Source organism: Pseudophryne corroboree, chromosome 2 (genome assembly GCF_028390025.1).
Source record: "Pseudophryne corroboree isolate aPseCor3 chromosome 2, aPseCor3.hap2, whole genome shotgun sequence".
In the NCBI taxonomy this organism is placed as follows: domain Eukaryota; kingdom Metazoa; phylum Chordata; class Amphibia; order Anura; family Myobatrachidae; genus Pseudophryne; species Pseudophryne corroboree.
The window spans coordinates 875,446,505-875,471,301 of NC_086445.1; the positions used below are offsets into that span (position 1 = coordinate 875,446,505).

At 47.9% G+C, this 24,797-nt stretch overlaps 1 protein-coding gene across 2 annotated transcripts in view; it reads left to right on the plus strand.

Annotated features, from left to right (window-relative positions):
- BLMH (bleomycin hydrolase) overlaps positions 1-24,797 on the plus strand; it is a 194,887-nt gene that overhangs the window by 137,338 nt on the left and 32,752 nt on the right. For both annotated transcript variants that reach the window (XM_063955955.1, XM_063955954.1), the window contains exon 10: positions 882-999. In XM_063955955.1, coding sequence (XP_063812025.1) covers positions 882-999 — 118 coding nt within the window. The remainder of the gene's footprint in view (positions 1-881; positions 1,000-24,797) is intronic.

Below are 24,797 nucleotides of genomic sequence, written 5' to 3' on the forward strand. Positions count from 1 at the left end.
CTAGTGCAAACGTACAAAGTGCAAAATGTGCTCAAGTGAACAAATATTTTGGGAATAGACTTACCTTCATAGCGTCGTCAGTCGTCAGACCAGCATATAATCAAGATGTATATAAAAGAAAAGAGAAAATATAAAGTCCATCGTGTGTAACGTCTTAACTCTGCATATTTGTTTAAAAGCAACAGATACTGTGTAAAATCTAGGGAAAACAATCCCAACCAACAAGGTTTTTCCTTTTTTCAAAAACCGTTTTAATCTCAATAAATACACATTTAAAAACAAATAACAAATAGCAGGTAATGGTAGGTAGCACACGTACAAGAGGTCACAAATATAAAGGCTTATCTGTCCAAGGTGGCGTTCCTGTATACAGCAAGAGTCCCTCTTAGTATTGGTTAACTTGAGCACATTTTGCACTTTGTACGTTCGCACTAGTAGGCGCTTTAGAACGTAAATTTTTACTATTTTATGCGCGTATCACAAATACACTGTTTTTAGCAGCCATCCAAAGATATTAATGGGGAGTGTTTCTTAATTAATTCTATAAAGTATCTATGTGTTATTTCTTTGACATTTGTGCGCTTAGTTCCAAAAAAAATTTGTTTTTATTTTTATTTATTTATATATTTATATATATATATATATATATATATATATATATATATATATATATTCATACTGTCGAGGGATAAAGCTAGCTGCTTATTGATCATATGGGGGTGTTCTCAAAGGCCATGAAGAGTGTCGTGGATTTACAATGTAGCTGAAGAGGGGTGTGATATACAATGTTATTACCAATGCCTATTGATCTAATTTATTTTTCATATACAGTAATATACCTTCTCTGACTTGCTTTTATTTTATTTTTCACATGCTTCCAGATTTGACCATGAGCTGGTGTTTGGTCTGTCCGTCAAGAACTTGAACAAGGCAGAGAGACTAATTTTTGGAGACTCGCTGATGACACATGCCATGGCGCTGACAGCCGTCACAGAGAAGGTAGAGGCTGCATCTCAGCTTCCTTGTGTGGCATCTAGAATTATTATGTTACAGTCCGCATAGATCACACATGATCTATTTACTATGTATGTTATGATCTTCACCCTTCCCAGCACATGAGCAACAAAGTAAAAGGAAAGAAAAGGATCACTGCTCTTGCTGACCCCCATATTTGTGTTCAGTAAATGCTTATGTCTGAAGTGGAGAACAGATTTTAATGTTTTGCTTGTATACATAGGATTACAAGTTCCCATCATACCTGCATCTAATACATAGAAATTTAGTTTTTTCAGGCTGCTGGATATTCTGAGTATTGGTGAAAATTATTCATCTGGTATTTGTTTTTTGTCATTTTATTTTAGAACATTTCATTGATCAATTTAGCATTACACTGTACAATATATATATATATATATATATTTTTTTTTTTTTTTTTCTCTGACGTCCTAGTGGATGCTGGGAACTCCGTAAGGACCATGGGGAATAGCGGGCTCCGCAGGAGACTAGGCACTCTAAAAGAAAGATTAGGTACTATCTGGTGTGCACTGGCTCCTCCCTCTATGCCCCTCCTCCAGACCTCAGTTAGAATCTGTGCCCGGCCCGAGCTGGTTGCACACTAGGGGCTCTCCTGAAAAGAAAGTATTTGTTAGGTTTTTTATTTTCAGTGAGATCTGCTGGCAACAGACTCACTGCTACGAGGGACTAAGGGGAGAAGAAGCTAACCTACCTGCTTGCAGCTAGCTTGGGCTTCTTAGGCTACTGGACACCATTAGCTCCAGAGGGATCGAACACAGGCCCAGCCTCGGTCGTCTGGTCCCGAAGCCGCGCCGCCGTCCCCCTTACAGAGCCAGAAGCAAGAAGAACGTCCTGGAAATCGGCGGCTGAAGACTTCGGTCTTCATTAAGGTAGCGCACAGCACTGCAGCTGTACGCCATTGCTCCCTATGCACACCACATACTCCGGTCACTGATGGGTGCAGGGTGCTGGGGGGGGGGGCGCCCTGGGCTGCAATTAGAGTACCTTAACTTTGGCAAACAACACATAATATAGCCTAATAAGCTATATATGTGTAAAAATCCCCTGCCATAATACAATTATAAGAGCGGGAGAAGTCTGCCGAAAAAGGGGCGGGGCTATCTCCCTCAGCACACTGGCGCCATTTTCTCTTCACAGTGCAGCTGGAAGACAGCTCCCCAGGCTCTCCCCTGCAGTTTCCAAGCTCAAAGAGTTAAAAAGAGAGGGGGGGCACTAAATTTAGGCGCAAACTGTATATGAAAAGCAGCTATAGGGATAAATAACTTTCTATTAGTGTAAATCCCTGATTAAATAGCGCTGTGGTGTGTGCTGGCATACTCTCTCTCTGTCTCCCCAAAGGACTTTGTGGGGTTCAGTCCTCAGTCAGAGCATTCCCTGTGTGTGTGCGGTGTGTCGGTACGGCTGTGTCGACTTGTTTGATGAGGAGGCTTATGTGGAGGCGGAGCAGGTGCCGATAAATGTGATGTCACCCCCTGTGGGGCCGACACCAGAGTGGGTGGATATGTGGAAGGTATTAACCGACAGTGTCAACTCCTTACATAAAAGGCTGGATGACGTAACAGCCATGGGACAGCCGGCTTCTCAGCCCGCGCCTGCCCAGGCGTCTCAAAGGCCATCAGGGGCTCAAAAACGTCCGCTACCTCAGATGGCAGACACAGATGTCGACACGGAGTCTGACTCCAGTGTCGACGAGGTTGAGACATATACACAATCCACTAGGGGCATCCGTTGCATGATTTCGGCAATGAAAAATGTGTTACACATTTCTGACATTAACCCAAGTACCACTAAAAAGGGTTTTATGTTTGGGGAGAAAAAGCAGCCAGTGTTTTGTTCCCCCATCAGATGAATTGAATGAAGTGTGTGAAGAAGCGTGGGTTTCCCCCGATAAGAAACTGGTAATTTCTAAAAAGTTACTGATGGCGTACCCTTTCCCGCCAGAGGATAGGTCACGTTGGGAGATATCCCCTAGGGTGGATAAGGCGCTCACACGTTTGTCAAAAAAGGTGGCACTGCCGTCTCAGGATACGGCCACGTTGAAGGAGCCTGCTGATAGAAAGCAGGAGGCTATCCTGAAGTCTGTATATACACACTCAGGTACTATACTGAGACCTGCAATTGCCTCAGCATGGAGGTGTAGTGCTGCTGCAGCGTGGTCTGATACCCTGTCAGATAATAGTGTTACCCTCGACAGGGATACTATTTTGCTAACCATAGAGCATATTAAAGACGTCGTCTTATATATGAGGGATGCACAGAGGGATATTTGCCGGCTGGCATCCAGAATTAATGCAATGTCCATTTCTGCCAGGAGGGTATTATGGACCCGGCAGTGGACAGGTGATGCTGATTCTAAAAGGCACATGGAGATTCTGCCTTATAAGGGTGAGGAATTGTTTGGGGATGGTCTCTCGGACCTCGTATCCACAGCAACAGCTGGGAAGTCAAAATTTTTACCTCAGGTTCCCTCACAGCCTAAGAAAGCACCGTATTATCAGGTACAGTCCTTTCGGCCTCAGAAAAGCAAGCGGGTCAAAGGCGCTTCCTTTCTGCCAGAGGCAAGGGAAGATGGAAAAAGGCTGCACCAGACAGCCAGTTCCCAGGATCAAAAATCTTCCCCCGCTTCCTCTAAGTCCACCGCATGACGCTGGGGCTCCACAGGCTGAGCCAGGTGCGGTGGGGGCGCGTCTCCGGAACTTCAGCGACCAGTGGGCTCGCTCACAGATGGATCCCCTGGGTTCTGCAAGTAGTATCACAGGGATACAAGCTGGAGTTCGAGGCGACTCCCCCTCGCCATTACCTCAAATCAGCCTTGCCTGCTGCCCTCAGAGAAAGGGAGGTAGTACTGGCGGCAATTCACAAGCTGTATCTTCAGCAGGTGATAATCAAGGTACCCCTCCTTCAACAGGGACGGGGTTACTATTCCACAATGTTGTGGTACCGAAACCAGACGGTTCGGTGAGACCCATTCTAAATTTAAAATCCTTGAACATTTATATAAAAAAGTTCAAGTTCAAAGTACCTCAAGGATGTGGTACAGGACTGTCATTACCTATTCCAGACGTTGCCGTCTGGTCTGTCCACGGCACCGTGGGTATTTACCAAGGTAATGGCCGAAATGATGATGCTCCTCCGAAAGAAGGGAGTCATGATTATTCCGTACTTGGACGATCTCCTTATAAAGGCGAGGTCCAAAGAGCAGTTGCTAGTCGGCGTGGCACTATCTCAGGAAGTGCTGCATCAGCACGGCTGGATTCTGAATATCCCAAAGTCGCAGCTGATTCCTGCGACGCGTCTGCTGTTCTTGGGCATGATTCTGGACACAGAACAGAAGAAGATATTTCTCCCGGAGGAGAAGGCCCAGGAATTATCATCTCTGGTCAGGGTCCTCCTGAAACCAAAGCAGGTGTTGGTGCATCACTGCACGCGAGTCCTGGGAAAGATGGTAGCTTCTTACGAAGCAAGTCCCTTCGGCAGATTCCATGCAAGGATCTTCCAGTGGGATCTGTTGGACAAGTGGTCCGGATCGCATCTCCAGATGCATCGGTTAATCACCCTGTCCCCGGGGGCCAGGGTGTCTCTGCTGTGGTGGCTGCAGAGTGCTCATCTGCTCGAAGGCCGCAGATTCGGCATACAGGACTGGGTCCTGGTGACCACTGATGCAAGCCTCCGAGGTTGGGGGGCAGTCACCCAGGGAAGAAACTTCCAAGGACAATGGTCAAGTCAGGAAACTTCCCTACACTTAAATATTCTGGAACTAAGGGACATTTACAACGCCCTGAGTCAAGCAGAACCCCTGCTTCAAAACCAACCGGTTCTGATTCAGTCAGACAACATTACAGCGGTCGCCCATGTAAACAGCCAGGGCAGCACAAGAAGCAGGGTGGCAATGGCAGAAGCCACAAGGATTCTTTGATGGCGGAGAATCACGTGATAGCACTGTCAGCAGTGTTCATTCCGGGAGTGGACAACTGGGAAGCAGATTTCCTCAGCAGGCACGACCTCCACCCGGGAGAGTGGGGACTTCATCCAGAAGTCTTCCAGCTGATTGTGAACCGTTGGGAACGGCCACAGGTGGACATGATGGCGTCCCGCCTCAACAAAAAGCTAAAAAGATATTGCGCCAGGTCAAGGGACCCTCAGGCGATAGCTGTGGACGCTCTAGTGACACCGTGGGTGTACCAGTCGGTTTATGTGTTCCCTCCTCTTCCTCTCATACCCAAGGTACTGAGAATAATAAGAAGGAGAGGAGTAAGAACTATACTCATTGTTCCGGATTGGCCAAGAAGAGCTTGGTACCCAGAACTTCAAGAAATGATCTCAGAGGACCCTTGGCCTCTGCCGCTCAGACAGGACCTGCTACTGCAGGGGCCCTGTCTGTTCCAAGACTTACCGCGGCTGCGTTTGACGGCATGGCGGTTGAATACCGGATCCTAAAGGAAAAGGGCATTCCGGAGGAAGTCATTCCTACGCTGATTAAAGCTAGGAAGGATGTGACCGCAAAACATTATCACCGCATATGGCGGAAATATGTTGCTTGGTGTGAGGCCTGGAAGGCCCCAACGGAGGAATTTCAGCTGGGTCGATTTCTGCACTTCCTACAGTCAGGGGTGACTATGGGCCTCAAATTGGGTTTCATTAAGGTCCAGATTTTGGCTCTGTCGATTTTCTTCCAAAACGAACTGGCTACACTGCCTGAAGTTCAGACTTTTGTTAAAGGAGTGCTGCATATTCAGCCCCCTTTTGTTCCTCCAGTGGCACCTTGGGATCTCAATGTGGTGTTGGATTTCCTAAAGTCGCATTGGTTGAGCCACTTAAAACCGTGGAGCAAAAATATTTCACTCGGAAAGTGGTCATGCTGTTGGCCTTGGCTTCGGCCAGGCGTGTATCAGAATTGGTGGCTTTGTCATGTAAAAGCCCTTATCTGATTTTTCATATGGATAGGGCGGAATTGAGGACTCGTTCCCAATTTCTTCTTAAGGTGGTATCAGCGTTTCATTTGAACCAACCTATTGTGGTGCCTGCGGCTACTCGGGACTTGGAGGATTCCAAGTTGCTGGACGTAGTCAGGGCCCTGAAAATCTATGTTTCCAGGATGGCTAGAGTCAGGAAAACTGACTCGCTATTTATCCTGTATGTACCCAACAAGCTGGGTGCTCCTGCTTCAAAGCAGACTATTGCTCGCTGGATCTATAGCACGATTCAACTTGCACTTTCTGCGGCTGGACTGCCGCATCCTAAATCAGTAAAAGCCCATTCCACGAGGAAGGTGGGCTCTTCTTGGGCGGCTGCCCGAGGGGTCTCGGCTTTACAGCTTTGCCGAGCTGCTACTTGGTCTGGTTCAAACACATTTGCAAAATTCTACAAGTTTGATACCCTGGCTGAGGAGGACCTTGAGTTTGCTCATTCGGTGCTGCAGAGTCATCCGCACTCTCCCGCCCGTTTGGGAGCTTTGGTATAATCCCCATGGTCCTTACGGAGTTCCCAGCATCCACTAGGACGTCAGAGAAAATAAGAATTTACTCACCGGTAATTCTATTTCTCGTAGTCCGTAGTGGATGCTGGGCGCCCATCCCAAGTGCGGATTGTCTGCAATACTTGTATATAGTTATTGCCTAACTAAAGGGTTATTGTTATGAGCCATCTTTTCGTGAGGCTCAGTTGTTATTCATACTGTTAACTGGGTATAGTATCACGAGTTGTACGGTGTGATTGGTGTGGCTGGTATGAGTCTTACCCGGGATTCCAAATCCTTTCCTTATTGTGTCAGCTCTTCCGGGCACAGTTTCCCTAACTGAGGTCTGGAGGAGGGGCATAGAGGGAGGAGCCAGTACACACCAGATAGTACCTAATCTTTCTTTTAGAGTGCCCAGTCTCCTGCGGAGCCCGCTATTCCCCATGGTCCTTACGGAGTTCCCAGCATCCACTACGGACTACGAGAAATAGAATTACCGGTGAGTAAATTCTTATTTTTTTTAATTATTATTATTATTATTATTAAGAAGGTTTTTTTTTAACAAGGATTCTGCAGCGCCTAACAAAGTACGTAAACAAATGAGCAAAATAACAAATATGGTACAAGTGCAAGGTCTGCATCAAATAGGCAGCAGAGAGGCAGAAACCAAGTGTTAGGTGGCGTTGTATAGATTATGTAGTAGGTCTTGAGAGCACTTTTGAACTGTTGTAGAGAGGTGTAGCATTTGATAGGGAGAGGGAGAGAATTCCAGAGGTAGGGAGCAGCATGGGCAAAATCTTGGATGCGGAAGGGAGAAGTAATCAGTTAGAACAAGACGTTGCATTTATTTGTGAAGTGAAGAGGGTGAGTGGGAGTGTGAATGTGTGATTTGAAATATAGGGACTAGTTAAGGAAAACTCCAAGACAGCGCACTTGGGGGCTAGAGGTGATAGTTGTGCTGTCCATGCATAATGAAATTGTTGGAGGCGATGTTATGTAGGAGAGTAGGAAGATGATCAGCTCAGTCTGTGACCGATTAAAAAGGTTAAAGATTAATAAGTCACCTGGTACCGATGGAATTCACCCGAGGGTTCTTATGGAGCTGCACGCTGAACTAGCAAGACCTTTATTTTTGATCTTCATGGATTTGGTTACATCGGGTATGGTTCCGAAGGACTGACGTATAGCGGAGGTAGTGCCGATACTTAAAAAGGGGAGCAAAGCTGAACCAGGTAATTATAGACCAGTTAATCTTACATCTATAGTGGGGAAAGAATTGGAAGGTATTCTAAGGGATAGTATTCAAAAGTTCCTTGAAGCAAATAAGGTCATTAAAAGGAACCAACATGGATTTGTGAAGGACAGATCATGTCAGACCAACTTACTTGGGTTTTATGAAACAGTAAGTGCGAACTTGGATCAGGGTAAGGAGGTGGATATAATCTTTTTAGACTTTGCCAGAGCTTTCAACACTATACCACATATGCGTCTTATCTATAAGCTACAAGAAATAGGGTTAGGGAGCACAATATGCACTTGGGTCACTAATTGGTTAGATAATAGGGAGCAGCACGTTGTGGTCAATGGATCATTTTCAAATTGGACTAAAGTACTAAGTGGTGTGCCACAAGGGTCTGTACTTTGACCACTTTTGTTCAACATTTTCATCAATGACCTAACAGTAGGTCTAGAGAGCATGATGTCAATTTTCGCTGACGATACCAAATTGTGTAAGGTTATAAATACGGAGGGGGATGCTGAGTCGCTTTAGAACGACTTAACTAAACTGGAAGCATGGGCAGCAAAATGGAGAATGAGATTCAACACAGACAAGTGTAAGGTAATGCACTGTGGGGGCAAGACCAAAAATTACACCTACATACTAAATGGGGTACTATTAGGGGATTCTGTACTGGAAAAAGACTTAGGGGTTCACATAGATAACAAATTAAGTAGCAGTACCAAAAGTAGGAGTGCAGCAAAGAAGGCTAATAAGATATTAGCATGCTTAAAACGGGGAATTGATGCAAGGGACGAGAGTATTATACTCCCATTATATAAATCACTAGTGAGACCACATCTTGAATACTGTGTGCAATTTTGGGCACCATATTACAAAAAGGATATCCTGGAGCTAGAAAAGATTCAGAGGCGGGCGACCAAACTAATCAAGGGCATGGAGATGCTGATATACGAGGAAAGGCTTGCAAGGCTAGGCATGTTTACATTGGAAAAGAGGAGACTAAGAGGGGACATGATCAACATCTACAAATATATAAGGGGTCAATACACAGAGCTTGAGAGGGACCTGTTCTCTATAAGATCAGCACAGAGAACACGTGGTCACTCGCTTAGGTTAGAGGAGAGGAGTTTCCGCACATTGAGGCGAAAAGGTTTTTTCACAGTAAGGACAATACGTGTTTGGAATTCCCTGCCTGAGAGAGTATTAACTGCGGACTCAGTCAACACCTTTAAGAATGGGTTAGATAAATTCCTATTGGATAAAGATATTCAGGGTTATGGTGCGTAGGCACGCAATATAGTTAATTTAACTAGTCCTATAATAAGACTGCATAGGAGACCACAAATAGGTTGAACTCGATGGACAATTGTCTTTTTTCAACCTTAGTTACTATGTTACTATGTCACAGTCTTAGACATTTTAAGTTTAAGAAAGCACTGGAACATTCAGGAAGAAATAGCAGAGAGACCGTTCTAGATAAAAGTGAGGAGAGAGGGGGAGATGCCAGGAGGAAAGTTACTGTAGATCTCAGTATCATCAGCATAGAGATGATATAGGAGGCCAAAAGAGCGGATGAGCTCACCTAAAAAGGATTTATAGAAGTAGAATAAGAGAGGTACAAGAACAGAATACCTACTGTTATTGGAAGTGGAGGGAATTGGAGTTATAAGAGGAGATGCAGAAAGAACGGTCAGAGATGTAGGAGGACAGCCAGGAGAGGGCCGTATCACGCAGTGAAGGATTTGCAGGAGGAGAGTGTGGTCCACAATGTTCTAAGCAGTAAAGAGGTTGAGTTGAAAGAGCAGAAAATAGTGGTCTTCGGATTTGGCAGCAGGGAGGTCATTGCTGACTTTCGTGAGGGCAGTTTCTGTGGAGTGGAGCGAACAGAAGTCAGACTGAAATGATTCAAGCAGGGAGTGAAAGGTAAGGAAGGCAGTAAGGCAGTGGTAGGCCATACGCTCAAGGAGTTTGTAGGCAAAAGGGAGGAGAAAGATGGGGTGGCCATTGGAGAGAGTGTTAGCATAAAAGGTAAGTTTTTTAAGGAGGGGTAAGACAAGGGCATACTTGAATACAGAGTTGACTGATGAGAGGGAGAGATTGAAGAGATGGACATGATGGGAACTGACAACAGGAGGGAGGTAACAGGAGGCCTCAAGGGATAGGGTCATGGTGAAAGGAGGGGGGGGGGGGGGCTAGATGAGGGCCAAGGCTTCAGATACAGAGGAGAAAGAAGTAAAAATAAGGTGGATGGGGAGGGGTAGGCTGGGAAAGGGATTGAAGGGGGGTTGCTGAAGGTCTGGTTGGATATGTTGTGCTGACATATGGAGTCAATTTTAGATGTGGCAAAGTTGATGGCAATTACCAGGGAACCTCTGCTGGTCCATTCATTTTCATTGCAGAAACCACAGAAACCTCTTGTAATATAGGCGTTGATGTATCAAGTATTGAAAAGAGTAGAAAAGTTAAGCATTTATCAAATACATTCTATAAAATTATAGGTAAAGGCTGATTGGTTGCAATGGGCAACTTCTTTACTCATTGCAACCAACAAGCCGCTACTCTCTTTCCAGTGCTGTTTGAAAATAAGGTTTTGCTGCTATAACAAGTCACATACTTGTCTTACAGTACACGTAGGGGTAGACGTAAGAAGTGCTGTTATGGGGAAGAAGCCAAATATGCGCTGATACCGCTTCTCCCCCATGTATTAAGGAGGAGCTGTATGCTCAATGAGCACCCCTGTCTTTATCTGCGTTGCTGTCTACAAGATAGCATGCCAGTGTGCGGGGCAGTATATGAATGGTCAGTGGCACTGACTGTACTGACACCTGCAGCTATCGATTTAGACAGCTGCAGGTGTCGTTGCCCATTCACCACAGCAGATAAAGCTCGGCCTCTGGCTACAGTGGCTGGCGGCTACTGGCTGTACGGGAGATCTTGCATGCCCAGTGGAGCCGGCCGGGAGAAGAGACACAGCGCATCTGCACTATGCTGATGCACTGTGGCTCTGGTTGGGATCGCCGGTGGAGGGAGTTTTACATCTCCCACTCCGGCAAATGAGATGTTAAAACATCTCGTTAGTGTATCTTTACTGAGGTGAAGCAAGAAGTGCTATAGCGGCACGATATGTGCCGCTATGATACATCTTTCCCCCATTATATCCCATTTAAACAGGTGCTAAGACAATAAAATAGTCCATCCTTAGCAATTGTTGTCCAACTGAGACCAAAAGTAGTCGAAATTAGACTTTTTATGTATTTATATTTTGTTATTCAATGATAGCTATACACAAACCTGAGCTGAGTGAGAGAAAGAATAAAAGCATAAAGGGTATTTTGTTGGGCACTAGACAGTGTATATGTGTACCCTATGGGGTCTATTCAATTACTGTCGGATATTTAGAAAAGTCAGAAAAACTGCACTTTCTGACTTTTTTAGGTCGAATTTGGATTCGACCTATTCAATTATAGTGCAGTTTTTCCGACTTTAAAAAAAAAAAAAACCGTTTTGTTGGAAAACACGTGGATCGGCGGATAAGCCTCGTAACCTGCCGACACCCCCTAACAGAGCTGAAGTTATGGAAGACGGGTAAGCATGCACCGGGTCCCAAATAGCGGGATCCCCGGTTCACAAGGCGGCAAAGCATCAATCAGGCACACTGCTCTAATAGAGAGAGCTACTGTGCCTGATTAGGCTGTGTGTAGATTCTGCTGCAGGCGCGCTATAGCAGAGGGGTGGAGCTTACAGAGCGGGACAGCGGGCGCCATTTTAGCCGTGTGTACAGAGTGCAGCAGTGGCTACAGGGACGCCAGAGCCAGCAAGGACCTCAAAAGACTCCTGGGACTGTGGTATACATTGGGGGCTAGTTGTGGGGGAGCAAGTTAACTTGGGGTTGCTATTAAGTGACTCCGGAATCGCTACTGCCTGGCTATATTATACACAGCTCATATAGGCAGAGCGTGCTGGTTTCTCCTGTTGGCTGTTTGGTTTACTACTGCTTGCAGGGGGGGAGGGCTGTACTTTTTCCTGTGTGTGTGTCATATGTGTAAGAATGACAGGGAAAAACGCTGTCTGTAAAAACTGCTCTAATAAGTTTACACAGACATCTGAAGGATCACATATTTGTGACCAGTGTACTGAGTCTGAGTCACAGTCTGGTAGCAGGTCACAAGAATCGGCACCAGTGTGGCTATCCACTTTAACAGGTGTAATGACAAATATTTCCTCAGAACTGGCTGCTGCCAGACATGACAGACAAGCTCTTAGACAGTCTGTGGAGGAATTGGTCTCTAAAAAGGGGGGGAGTAAATCTTGTACTCACCAGCCCAGATTAATGCCCCAAAAACACATGTTATCACAAGTCCTGCAGTCGGATGACTCGGGGGAGGACATGCCAGATTTAGAGGATAGGGATTTAGAATGTTTGGTGGAGGGAATTGGGAACCCTGATAGCCCTTCTCAAGGGGTTGAGTCACTCATTTATGCAATACGTGAGGTTCTGGAAATACCTGAAAAAGAAGACACTCAGGTGGAACCTGTATATTTCAGTAAACCACAAAAGTCTAGTGTTACGTTTCCTGTGTCTTCTGAACTAAATGCCCAATTTAAGGAAGCTTGGTTGCATCCTGATAAAAAAAATTCCAGATCCCTAAAAGGTTTTTGTCTTCTTTTCCCTTTACTCCTGAAGACAGGAAGCTTTGGGAAAATCCACCCACGGTGGACCCTTGACTTTTCCATCTCTCTAAAAAGATTGTACTTCGGGGGCGTGGCCTGGACGAGCATGGAGTAGCACTTGCACAGTGCAGCTCTCCAGCCAGTATATCCTAAAAAAACATCCTGGACTCCCTCCCTGGGTCTGAAATCTAGGTCACCCCTGCATGAACGCCCCCTGCCCCTCCGGAGTAAATTTGGGCTGGATGCCTGTGTTCCCCTAACTCCTGCAGCCATATCTACCCGGCGGGCCCTGCTCGGCGTTGGAGCGGCTGCCTCGCGCTGACCCCGGACCGGAAGTTCGGCTCCCACTCTCCGCCGCTGCTCGTCTCTTCGTGAGGAGAGGTGAGGGACATCTACCTGCCACCCGGAGTGCCCGCTGCCGGGATCTTGGAGGAGTCTGCGGCGCCTGGGGCGCTCTGCACCGCCGCAGATTAGTGCCGCCCGGGGGACCGGAAGTTCGGCTCCGGCTCCGTACCGCCGCCCGCACACTTGTGGAGAGGAAGGGGGAGAGCTCGACTGCCGCCCTGTACGCCTGCTGGGGGACAGGAGCCGTAGCTGAGGCTGCCTGGATTGCCACCCTCCGCTGCCGCTGGCCCCGGGGACCGGAAGTGTACCTCCTATGATCTCTCCCTGCTAGCTGCAGCCATCGGGGACACTTGGCTCTGTGGGGGCATATCTGGGCTGGCTGGAAATCTGTGGGGGCGCGTGTGCCCTTCCCCCCTCTCCCCCCGCTGCACACCTCTAGCTAGGTGCTCCTGAACTCACCCTGCCTGGAGATTAGTACGAGGGCCTGTGTATCCTCACTGCACGGCTCTGATTAAGGGGGAATAACTGGCACTCTGCTCCATCAGGCGGATGCACAATATAACCGGAGTCCCTGGTCCTGCTGTTTAACTATACATATTCATACTCTGCCCTGAACCCGCTGACCTTTCTATAGGGGGTTGGTGTGGACGCCCCCCGCTTGCTTACTTATATTTGCTTTGATATATTTGCTCGGCTGAGTAGAGCGACACCGTGTTGTCTAAAATGGTGCGCGGCCGCCAAAGTAACGCGGCGGCGGGCGCAATGGATAAGTTTGTCCGAAATCCTGGCAATCAACGCCGGGGGGGTGAAAATGCTGGATCTGAATCTGCACCACCATCTCCTGCATATAGTTCCGCCTCCTCGGACCATCCCGATGCTGCCCTGCAGAGAGTACTAGATGCGGTGAATGCCAGCGAGACGCGTCTGGCGGACAAGATTGGGCAAGTGCAGTCTGATCTCTCCATTATACATCAGGACCTTCAGCGGGTGAGGGAGCGAGTGGGTGAAGCTGAGACCCGTATATCTAATGTCGAAGACTCCGTCGGCCCGCTGGGTCGGCGCACTGATGTTTTGGAATCTCAAATGACCGAGGTGCGCAAAAAACTGACGGATATGGAGGGGCGCTTGCGGCGCAATAACGTCCGTTTTGTTGGCTTGCCGGAAAAGGAGGAGGGCTCAACTCCTGAAGAATTCCTTGTGAAATGGCTCCGTGATGCTTTTGGGACTGAGGAATTCTCACCTTACTTTACCGTGGAACGGGCCCATAGAGTTCCGATGCGTCCGCTGCCTCCAGGGGCTCCACCTCGCACCTTTATTGCTAAGTTCCTCCACTTCCGAGACCGCGACACAGTCCTAAGGCTGGCCCGTACTAAGGGCCCCTTGAAATGGAATGGATCGCCCATATCAGTCTTCCCAGACTTTGCCGTGGATGTACAAAAGGACAGGGCTCAGTTCATATCGGTTAAGAGGAGGCTCCGTGAACTTGACCTGCCGTACGCCATGCTTTTCCCTTCTAAGTTACGAGTAGTGGCTGATGGAGAAACGAAGTTTTTCACGACTCCCCGTGAGGCCACGACGTGGCTGGATAGACGATTTCCGGCGAGACGTGCTCTCGCAGATCCCTGAGTCTCCGACCTAACTCTAATGCTAGTTCTACCATGATTACCTTAGTTATGTCCCCCCTTTTTCTTGTTCTCTCCTTATGTGCTCCTTTTGCTATTATTTATGTGGGTGGTACATGCGTGTTAATTAATATGTGGTAATAGGCTGCGGGAGTGTTGAACTGGGATCATTGTCCTCTATACTTCAGTACCCTAGTTACAATACTCTGTTACCACAGGTACGACAGGTCGAGGGACTACTCGTTTGTTTATTTCGATGCTTCAGGTAGGCTTTGTAATTTCTGTTATCCCCTGTTGTCTCTGGGGGGTGGGGGTGGGGGGTTACACCCACAGTTCGCTATGTTGGCTCTTGTCTACGCGGGTGTGCTGTTTTGTATTAGTTGTACACAGACCCAGGGGGGGGGGATGTCTGTGATTTCCCCTCCTATCTGGATAGGGGGGGGGGGGGGGGTTGGTGGCTGGAGGCTATCTCTGTTCTCCCAAGAGTCATTATATTCTTGGCCCGATCAAGGTGTACTTGCACCACTTAATGGTGCTACGAAAGCTGTGTATTTGAGTTTGGGTACTTGTGTTTAGTTTTGGGATCCAAGTATGCTACAAGTTGGGGGTGGTATACAGGGAGGGGGGTGGGGGAGGGTTCCGGGTTATGGTTCTAATGTGTGTGGAGAGGTATGGTGTACGTGGACATGGTTCATTGTTGTATTATCTGAGTATTGGCATCTGGTGATTGAGCATAAGCATGGTGGATTGGGCTGGCCGCGGGGTACTACATTTATTTTACTTTTGATGCACTATGGCTGGGACTAAAGTGTTATCGTGGAATGTGCGGGGTCTCAGTGACAAAGTTAAGAGGTCCTTGGTACTCCGACAGATTAAAACGTGTGCCGCTGATGTAGTCTGCCTTATGGAAACACACTTGGTGGGGAATAAGATTCTTTCACTAAAAAGGCCTTGGGTGGGATGGGCGTACCATTCCACGTATACTTCTGCCTCTCGTGGAGTTTCAGTCCTCATTAAGCGGACCGTCCCCTTCGTGCTGGAATCTGTGCAGACGGATCCGTGGGGGAGATATGTGTTTCTAAAATGTAGATTATATTACGTCCCTGTCCTTCTTCTGGCGGTTTATGTGCCCCCTCCCTATTCCCCTGAAGTACTTAAGAGGGCTGCCGGGTTCATGGCCTCTTCCCCCGGGATATCGGTTATTTGCCTCGGGGATTTTAACAATGTGCTAGATGCAGCGTTGGATAGGTTGTCTAGGTCTCCGTCGACTGCATGCCCTGGGAATCTCTCTTTTGCCAACGTGGTGTCGGGGTTGGGCCTGGTTGATCCTTGGAGGTTGAGACACCCGTCTCTTAGACAATACTCCTGTTTCTCTCACTCCCATTCTTCGTTCTCCAGGATTGACCTGGCCCTCCTCTCGAGCGACATGGTTCCCCGGGTGGGCGATATTAGGTATGAAACTAGGGGTATATCGGATCACTCCCCTTTGACTCTTACCTTAGATTTTAATTGTTCTAGGGGCCAGACCGTATGGAAATTTAACCCGTTCTGGCTTGTCCACATGGGGGATGGTTCTGACCTGGTGGCCACATGGCGGGAATTCTTTGAGTTAAATAGTGCCGGAACTGCTATATCTATTCTATGGGATGCGTTTAAGGCCTTTATGCGAGGGAGTTTGATTAAACGGGTAGCTAACTTGAAGTCCTTTTATAAACAACGGGAGATGGTGTTGGAGGCCCAGAGTGTCGCCGCAGAATTGCAGTACTTGCAGGACTCCTTGAATAGTTCTAAGTTAGCCTGGTTATCGGCTCAGAGAGAATGGAAAGATTATCTAATGGAGAAGACTCAGCATAGTCTCCTTTTCTCCTCCCATAAATTTTACGCTACGGGTGATAGGCCGGGGGCGTACTTGGCCTCCCTGGCCCGGGGTGACAGACCTACTAATGTAGTGGTTGAAATTTTAAATTCTGATGGCATTTCCCTAACTCAGACCCCACAAATGGCGGCTGAATTTGTGTCCTATTATAGCCGCTTATATGAATCCAAGCTGGAGTGCACTCAATTGCATCTCAAGGATTATTTGGACACTGTTTCCTTCCCCACCCTGTCCAGCGAGGCTTGTGACCTACTGGAAGCGCCTATTTCACCCGAAGAGATCATGGCTGCTATTAAGGCCTCCCCTAGTGGTAAGGCCTCCGGCATGGACGGCATACCTTCAGAGGTCTACGGGCACCATCTGGATTTTTTTGTCCCTCGCCTTCTAGAGCTGTACGGCCAAATTTTTGCACAGGAGTCTCTCCCTCCGTCTATGGCGGAGGCTTTGATTGTAGTTCTCCCTAAACCAGATAAGGATGTTAGGAGAGTTGAGTCCTATCGCCCTATATCCCTTTTACCCACTGATATTAAAATATTGGCTAAGGTTCTGGCCGGCAGATTAAATACAGTCATATCTCATATTATACATCCGGATCAGACGGGATTTATGCCCAATAAGTCGACATCCATTAACCTTAGACGTCTGTTTACCCATCTACAACTCCCCTGTACGGACCCCACCACCTCCATAGTCGTCTCGTTGGACGCCGCTAAGGCTTTTGATTCCGTAGAATGGGCATATTTGTGGGAAGTTATGCGTAGATTCGGTATAGGTCCAAACTTCATTAAATATGTTCAATTGATGTATTCCTCTCCCTTGGCGAGAGTGGCAATTAACGGTTTTGTATCTCATTCCTTTCCTTTATCTAGGGGTACGCGACAGGGTTGCCCACTGTCCCCTGCTCTATTTGCTATGGCCATTGAGCCCCTTGCCTGCCTCCTGAGGGCGGATGCGGGGATCACTGGCTTCAGGGTGGGTGCCCGCGAGGACAGGGTGGCACTATATGCCGATGATGTTCTGTTATTCGTGGATCGCTATGCTGAGTCTATGCCTAGGATCTTGGGAATTATTGTTGAGTTCGGGCGATACTCTGGGCTCCTGATTAATTGGGAGAAATCCTTTATTATCCCTCTCCGGGGGGAGGTTCCTGCTTTCCCATTGGTGGCTCTTCCGTCGCGGTGGGTGGACTCATTCAAATACTTGGGCATATGGGTATCTAATGATCCTCAAAAGTTCTCCTCCCTAAATATCACTCCACAAATAACGTATCTCCGTGGTCGGGTGAAGGTATGGGGGAAACTACCCTTAACAGTCACAGGGAGGGTAAATATGGTAAAAATGGTCTTCCAGCCCAAACTTCTATATGTTCTCCAACAATCTCCCGTTTATATCCCGCTGAAGACTTTTAAACAAATAAATGGGCTACTTTCCTCCCTAGTATGGGCTAGTAAGCGGGCACGTCTGCGATTAGATGCTTTGACCAGGTCAAGGGACATGGGGGGTTTGGCCCTCCCCAACTTCCGCTTTTATTATTATGCTGCGCAGCTGGCGCATGTCTGGGAGTGGATTACCGACCTTGATGCCCTGGCTTTGCACTCACTGATGTTGCACCATGACTACCCTGGGGGCTCCCCATTGCAGCTGCTCTTGTGTGGTAGCGTCAAAATGTCCACATTGCCACTGATTAAACAATCCATCCTGATATGGAAATCGGTGCACTCTGTGATGCGGGGCCAGGGTATTGATCCTGATACCCCACTGGATAACGCGTACGGGCTGCCGGAGTTGTGTCAACTTCAGGTTAGGGAGGTGTGGGGTAACTGGGGAGTACACTCCATGGGACAGATATATAGTGATGGGACCCTCACCTCATTTCAACAACTTCAACAGGCACATAATATCCCCTTGGGGTTCTTTTATCGATTCCTTCAGCTGAGACACGCTTTGGCTGCCCAGTTCCCAGATGGCCCTCCGATCCTTGTTGACTCCCCTGTCAAACTAATGCTGCAGACGTTAGACTCGGGACACTTGGTCTCTAAGATATATGGCCGTATTCTGCAGCTACATCATACGGATCCTCTAACTGCTCTTCGGGGAAAGTGGGAATCGGATGTGGGTATGTTGTCGGACGATGCATGGAGTGCCGCTATGGGAGCCCATCGGATCTCCACTTCCTCTGCCAGGTACCAACAAATACAATTATATATCCTGCATAGAGTATATATGACCCCGGTGAGGTTAGCACATATTGGGGGATCTCACAGCTCCCAATGCCCTAAGTGTGGAACCACAGGTGCTGATTTCTGGCATCTGCTCTGGGTGTGCCATGGCGTGTCTCGCTTTTGGATGGCTGTCATACGCACTATAGGTGATACGGGGGTCCCCTCCGCCATATGCACACCTGCTTTATGTACCCTGTTGATAGTGGACGAGGAAGCTCTAGACCCACCTAGCAGAAGATATGTTGTCAACCTATGCGCTCTGGCCAGAGTCTGTATAGCCCGGCTGTGGCTGGCGGGTGAGGCCCCGACAGTTAAGGCCTGGATAGCCCTGGTCAACGAAACTGTCGCACACGAAAAATTTGTGTTCCTGGCGAGGAAGGTGGAGAGGAAATGGTGTACAATTTGGGGCAGATGGATAGAGTCTAAATATTTCAAGGATTCATAAAATCCTGCCATGTGCCTTTCTCCTTACTTTGTCCCGGTACACTTTGGGGGTGGTTGCCCCGCGGCAGGCCTTGCAGAAACCTAGTGAATTCTACTGTGCTTGCTCTGATATACTGGTGTCTGTTTTCGAAATATATGTTTGTGATGCGATACTCTTAAGAATAGTCCATCTGTGAGTATATGTTATAGGAGGTATTATATATAATTGATGTACCATGTGCTCTGTATATGTGCAGTTGTTTTCTCTAACGTCCTAGTGGATGCTGGGGACTCCGTCAGGACCATGGGGAATAGCGGCTCCGCAGGAGACAGGGCACAAAAGCAAGCTTTTAGGATCACATGGTGTGTACTGGCTCCTCCCCCTATGACCCTCCTCCAAGCCTCAGTTAGGTTTTTGTGCCCGGCCGAGAAGGGTGCAATCTAGGTGGCTCTCTTAAAGAGTTGCTTAGAAAAAGTTTTTAGGTTCTTTATTTTCAGTGAGTCCTGCTGGCAACAGGCTCACTGCATCGAGGGACTTAGGGGAGAGATTTTCAACTCACCTGCGTGCAGGATGGATTGGATTCTTAGGCTACTGGACATAGCTCCAGAGGGAGTCGGAACACAGGGCTCGCCCTGGGGTTCGTCCCGGAGCCGCGCCGCCGACCCCCCTTGCAGATGCTGAAGATGAAGAGGTCCGGAACCAGGCGGCAGAAGACTCTCAGTCTTCATCAGGTAGCGCACAGCACTGCAGCTGTGCGCCATTGTTGTCAGCACACTTCACACAGCGGTCACGGAGGGTGCAGGGCGCTGGGGGGGGGCGCCCTGGGCAGCAATGTATAATACCTGTATGGCGAAAAATACATCACATATAGCCCTTGAGGCTATATGGATGTATTTAACCCCTGCCAGATATCTAAAACTCCGGAGAAGAAGCCCGCCGAAAAGGGGGCGGGGCCTATTCTCCTCAGCACACAGCGCCATTTTCCCTCACAGAAAGGCTGGTGGGAAGGCTCCCATGATCTCCCCTGCACTGCACTACAGAAACAGGGTTAAAACAGAGAGGGGGGGCACTGATTTGGCGATATGTATATATATTAAAATGCTATAAAAGGAACACTTATATAAAGGTTGTCCCTGGATAATTATAGCGTTTTGGTGTGTGCTGGCAAACTCTCCCTCTGTCTCCCCAAAGGGCTAGTGGGTCCTGTCCTCTATCAGAGCATTCCCTATGTGTGTGCTGTATGTCGGTACGTGTGTGTCGACATGTATGAGGAAAATATTGGTGAGGAGGCGGAGCAAATTGCCTGTAATGGTGATGTCACTCTCTAGGGAGTCGACACCGGAATGGATGGCTTATTTATGGAAATTACGTGACAATGTCAACACGCTGCAAGCCGGTTGACGACATGAGAGGGCCGGCGAACAAATTAGTATCTGTCCAGGCGCCTCAAACACCGTCAGGGGCTGTAAAATGCCCATTTACCTCAGTCGGTCGACACAGACCCAGACACGGACACTGATTTCAGTGTCGACGGTGAAGAAACAAACGTATTTTCTTTTAGGGCCACACGTTAAGGGCAATGAAGGAGGTGTTACATATTTCTGATACTCCAAGTACCACAAAAAAGGGTATTATGTGTGAGGTGAAAAAACTACCTGTAGTTTTTCCTGAATCAGATAAATTAAATGAAGTGTGTGATGATGCGTGGGTTTCCCCCGATAGAAAATTATTGGCGGTATACCCTTTCCCGCCAGAAGTTAAGGCGCGGTGGGAAACACCCCTCAGGGTGGATAAGGCGCTCACACGCTTATCAGAACAAGTGGCGGTACCATCTACGGATAGGGCCGTACTTAAGGAGCCAGCTGATAGGAGGCTGAAAAATATCCTAAAAAGTATACACACACATGCTGGTGTTATACTGCGACCAGCGATCGCCTCAGCCTGGATGTGCAGAGCTGAGGTGGCTTGGTCGGATTCCCTGACTAAAAATATTGATACCTTTGACAGGGACAGTATTTTATTGACTATAGAGCATTTAAAGGATGCATTTCTATATATGCGAGATGCGCAGAGGGATATTTGCACTCTGGCATCAAGAGTAAATGCGATGTCCATATCTGCAAGAAGATGTTTATGGACACGACAGTGGTCAGGTGATGCAGATTCCAAACGGCACAAAGATGTATTGCCGTATAAAGGGGAGGAGTTATTTGGGGTCGGTCCATGGGACCTGGTGGCCAGGGCAACTGCTGGAAAATCCACCGTTTTTTACCCTAAGTCACATCTCTGCAGAAAAAGACACCGTCTTTTCAGCCTCAGTCCTTTCGTCCCTATAAGAGTCATATCTGCCCAGGGATAGAGGAAAGGGAAGAAGACTGCAGCAGGCAGCCCATTCCCAGGAACAGAAGCCCTCCACCGCTTCTACCAAGTTCTCAGCATGACGCTGGGACCGTACAGGACCCCTGGATCCTACAAGTAGTATCCAAGGGGTACAGATTGGAATGTCGAGAGGTTTCCCCCCTCGCAGGTTCCTGTAGTCTGCTGTACCAATGTCTCCCTCCGACAGGGAGGCAGTATTGAAAACAATTCACAAGCTGTATTCCCAGCAGGTGATAATAAAATTACCCCTCCGACAACAAGGAAAGGGGTATTACTCCACACTATATGGTGGTACTGAAGGCTAGGTGAGACCTATTCTAAATCTGAAAAATTTGAACACTTGCAAGGGTTCAAATCCAGATGGAGTCACTCAGAGCAGTGATAGCAAAGAACAAGGGGACTATATGGTGTCCCGGGACATCAGGGATGCTTACCTCCATGTCCCAAAATTTGCCTTTTCTCACCAAGGGTACCTCAGGTTCGTGGTACAGAACTGTCACTATCAGTTTCAAGACGATGCCGTTGGATTGTCCAAGGCACCCCGGGTCCTTACCAAGGTAATGACCGAAAGGAGGATTCGTCTTCAAAGAAAATGGACGACCTCCTGATAAGAACAAGGTCCAGAGAACAGTTGGAGGTCGGAGTAGCACTATCTCAAGTAGTTCTACGACAGCACGGGTGGATTCTAAATATTCCAAAACCGCAGTTGTTCCGACGACACGTCTGCTGGTCCTAGGGATGATTCTGGACACAGTCCAGGAAAAGGTGTTTCTCCCAGAGGAGAAAGCCAGGGAGTTATCCGAGCTAATCGGGATCCTCCTAAAACCAGGAAAAGTGTCAGTGCATCATTGCACAAGAGTCCTGGTAAAAATGGTGGCTTATTACGAAGCGCTTCCATTCGGCAGATTTCACGCAAGAACTCTTCAGTGGGATCTGCTGGACAAATGGTCCGGATCGCATCTTCAGATGCATCAGCGGATAACCCTATATCCAAGGACAAGGGTGTCTCTCCTGTGGTGATTACAGAGTGCTCATCTTCTAGAGGGCCGCAGATTCGGCATTCAGGATTGGATGCTGGTGACCACGGAGGCCAGCCTGAGAGGCTTGGGGAGCAGTCACACAAGGAGTGTGATCAAGTCTGGAGAATTCTCTCCACATAAATATACTGGAGCTAAGAGCAAATTTATAATGCTCTAAGCTTAGCAAGACCTCTGCTTCAAGGTCAGCCGGTATTGATCCAGTGGGATAACATCACGGCAGTCGCCCACGTAAACAGAAAGGGCGGCACAAGAAGCAGGAGGGCAGTGGCAAAACTGCAAGGATTTTTCGCTAGGCGGAAAATCATGTGATAGCACTGTCAGCAGTGTTCATTCCGGGAGTGGACGACTGGGAAGCAGACTTCCTCAGCAGGCACGACCTCCACCCGGGAGAGTGGGAACTTCATCGGGAAGTTTTCCGCATGATTGTGAACCGTTGGGAAAGACCAAAGGTGGACATGATGGCGTCCCGCCCGAACAAAAAATGGGACAGGTATTGCGCCAGGTCACGAGACCTTCAGGCGATAGCTGTGGACGTCCTAGTAACACCGTGGGTGTAACAGTCGGTGTATGTGTTCCCTCCTCTGCTTCTCATAACCAAGGTATTGAGAATTATAAGACATAGAGGAGTAAGAACTATACTCGTGGCTCTGGATTGGCCAAGAGGGACTTGGTAACCGGAACTTCAAGAGATGCTCACAGAGGACTAATGGCCTCGGGAGCTAAGAAGGGATTTGCTTTCAGCAAGTACCATGTCTGTTCCAAGAGGAACCGTGGCATCGGCCTTTAAGAAAGGACCTGCTCCAGCAGGGACCTTGTCTGTTCCAAGACTTACCGCGACTGCGTTTGACGGCATGGCGGTTTGAACGCCGGATCCTAAGGGAAAAGGCATTCCGGAAGAGGTCATACCTACCCTGGTCAAAGCCAGGAAGGAGGTGACCGCACAACGTTATCACCACATGTGGTAAAAATATGTTGCGTGGGTGAGGCCAGGAAGGCCCCACGAAAAAATTTCAACTAGGTCGATTTCTGCACTTCCTGAAAACAGGAGTGTCTATGAGCCTCAAATTGGGGTCCATTAAGGTTCAAGTTTCGGCCCTATAGATTTTCTTCCAGAAAGAATTGGCTTCAGTTCCTGAAGTCCAGACGTTTGTCAAGGGAGTATTGCATATACAGCCCTTGTGTGCCTCCAGTGGCACCGTGGGATCTCAACGTAGTGTTGGGATTCCTCAAATCATATTGGTTTGAACCACTCAAATCTGTGGATTTGAAATATCTCACATGGAAAGTGACCATGCTGTTGGCCCTGGCCTCGGCCAGGCGATTGTCAAAATTGGCGGCTTTGTCTTACAAAAGCCCATATTTGATTTTCCATTCGGACAGGGCAGAACTGCGGACTCGTCCCCAGTTTCTTCCTAAGGTGGTGTCAGCGTTTCACCTGAAACAACCTATTGTGGTGCCTGCGGCTACTAGGGACTTGGAGGACTCCAAGTTGCTAGACGTTGTCAGGGCCCTGAAAATATATATATATATAATTCCAGGACGGCTGGAGTCAGAAAGTCTGACTTGCTGTTTATATTGTAGGCACCCAAAAAGCTGGGTGCTCCTGCTTCTAAGCAGACTATTGCTCGTTGGATTTGTAGTACAATTCAGCTTGCACATTCTGTGGCAGGCCTGCCACAGCCAAAATCTGTAAATGCCCATTCCACAAGGAAGGTGGGCTCATCTTGGGCGGCTGCCCGAGGGGTCTCGGCTTTACAACTTTGCCGAGCAGCTACTTGGTCAGGGGCAAACACGTTTGCAAAATTCTACAAATTTGATACCCTGGCTGAGGAGGACCTGGAGTTCTCTCATTCGGTGCTGCAGAGTCATCCGCACTCTCCCGCCCGTTTGGGAGCTTTGGTATAATCCCCATGGTCCTGACGGAGTCCCCAGCATCCACTAGGACGTTAGAGAAAATAAGATTTTACTTACCGATAAATCTATTTCTCATAGTCCGTAGTGGATGCTGGGCGCCCATCCCAAGTGCGGATTGTCTGCATTACTTGTACATAGTTATTGTTACAAAAAATCGGGTTATTATTGTTGTGAGCCATCTTTTTTAGAGGCTACTTCATTGTTATCATACTGTTAACTGGGTTCAAATCACAAGTTGTACGGTGTGATTGGTGTGGCTGGTATGAGTCTTACCCGGGATTCAAGATCCTTCCTTATTGTGTACGCTCGTCCGGGCACAGTACCTAACTGAGGCTTGGAGGAGGGTCATAGGGGGAGGAGCCAGTACACACCATGTGATCCTAAAAGCTTGCTTTTGTGCCCTGTCTCCTGCGGAGCCGCTATTCCCCATGGTCCTGACGGAGTCCCCAGCATCCACTACGGACTATGAGAAATAGATTTATCGGTAAGTAAAATCTTATTTTATGCATATTGAGTATGTATGTAATGGTATGTATGTTTTCGTTTTTGTTTTTTCTTTTTGTTGTGTGAA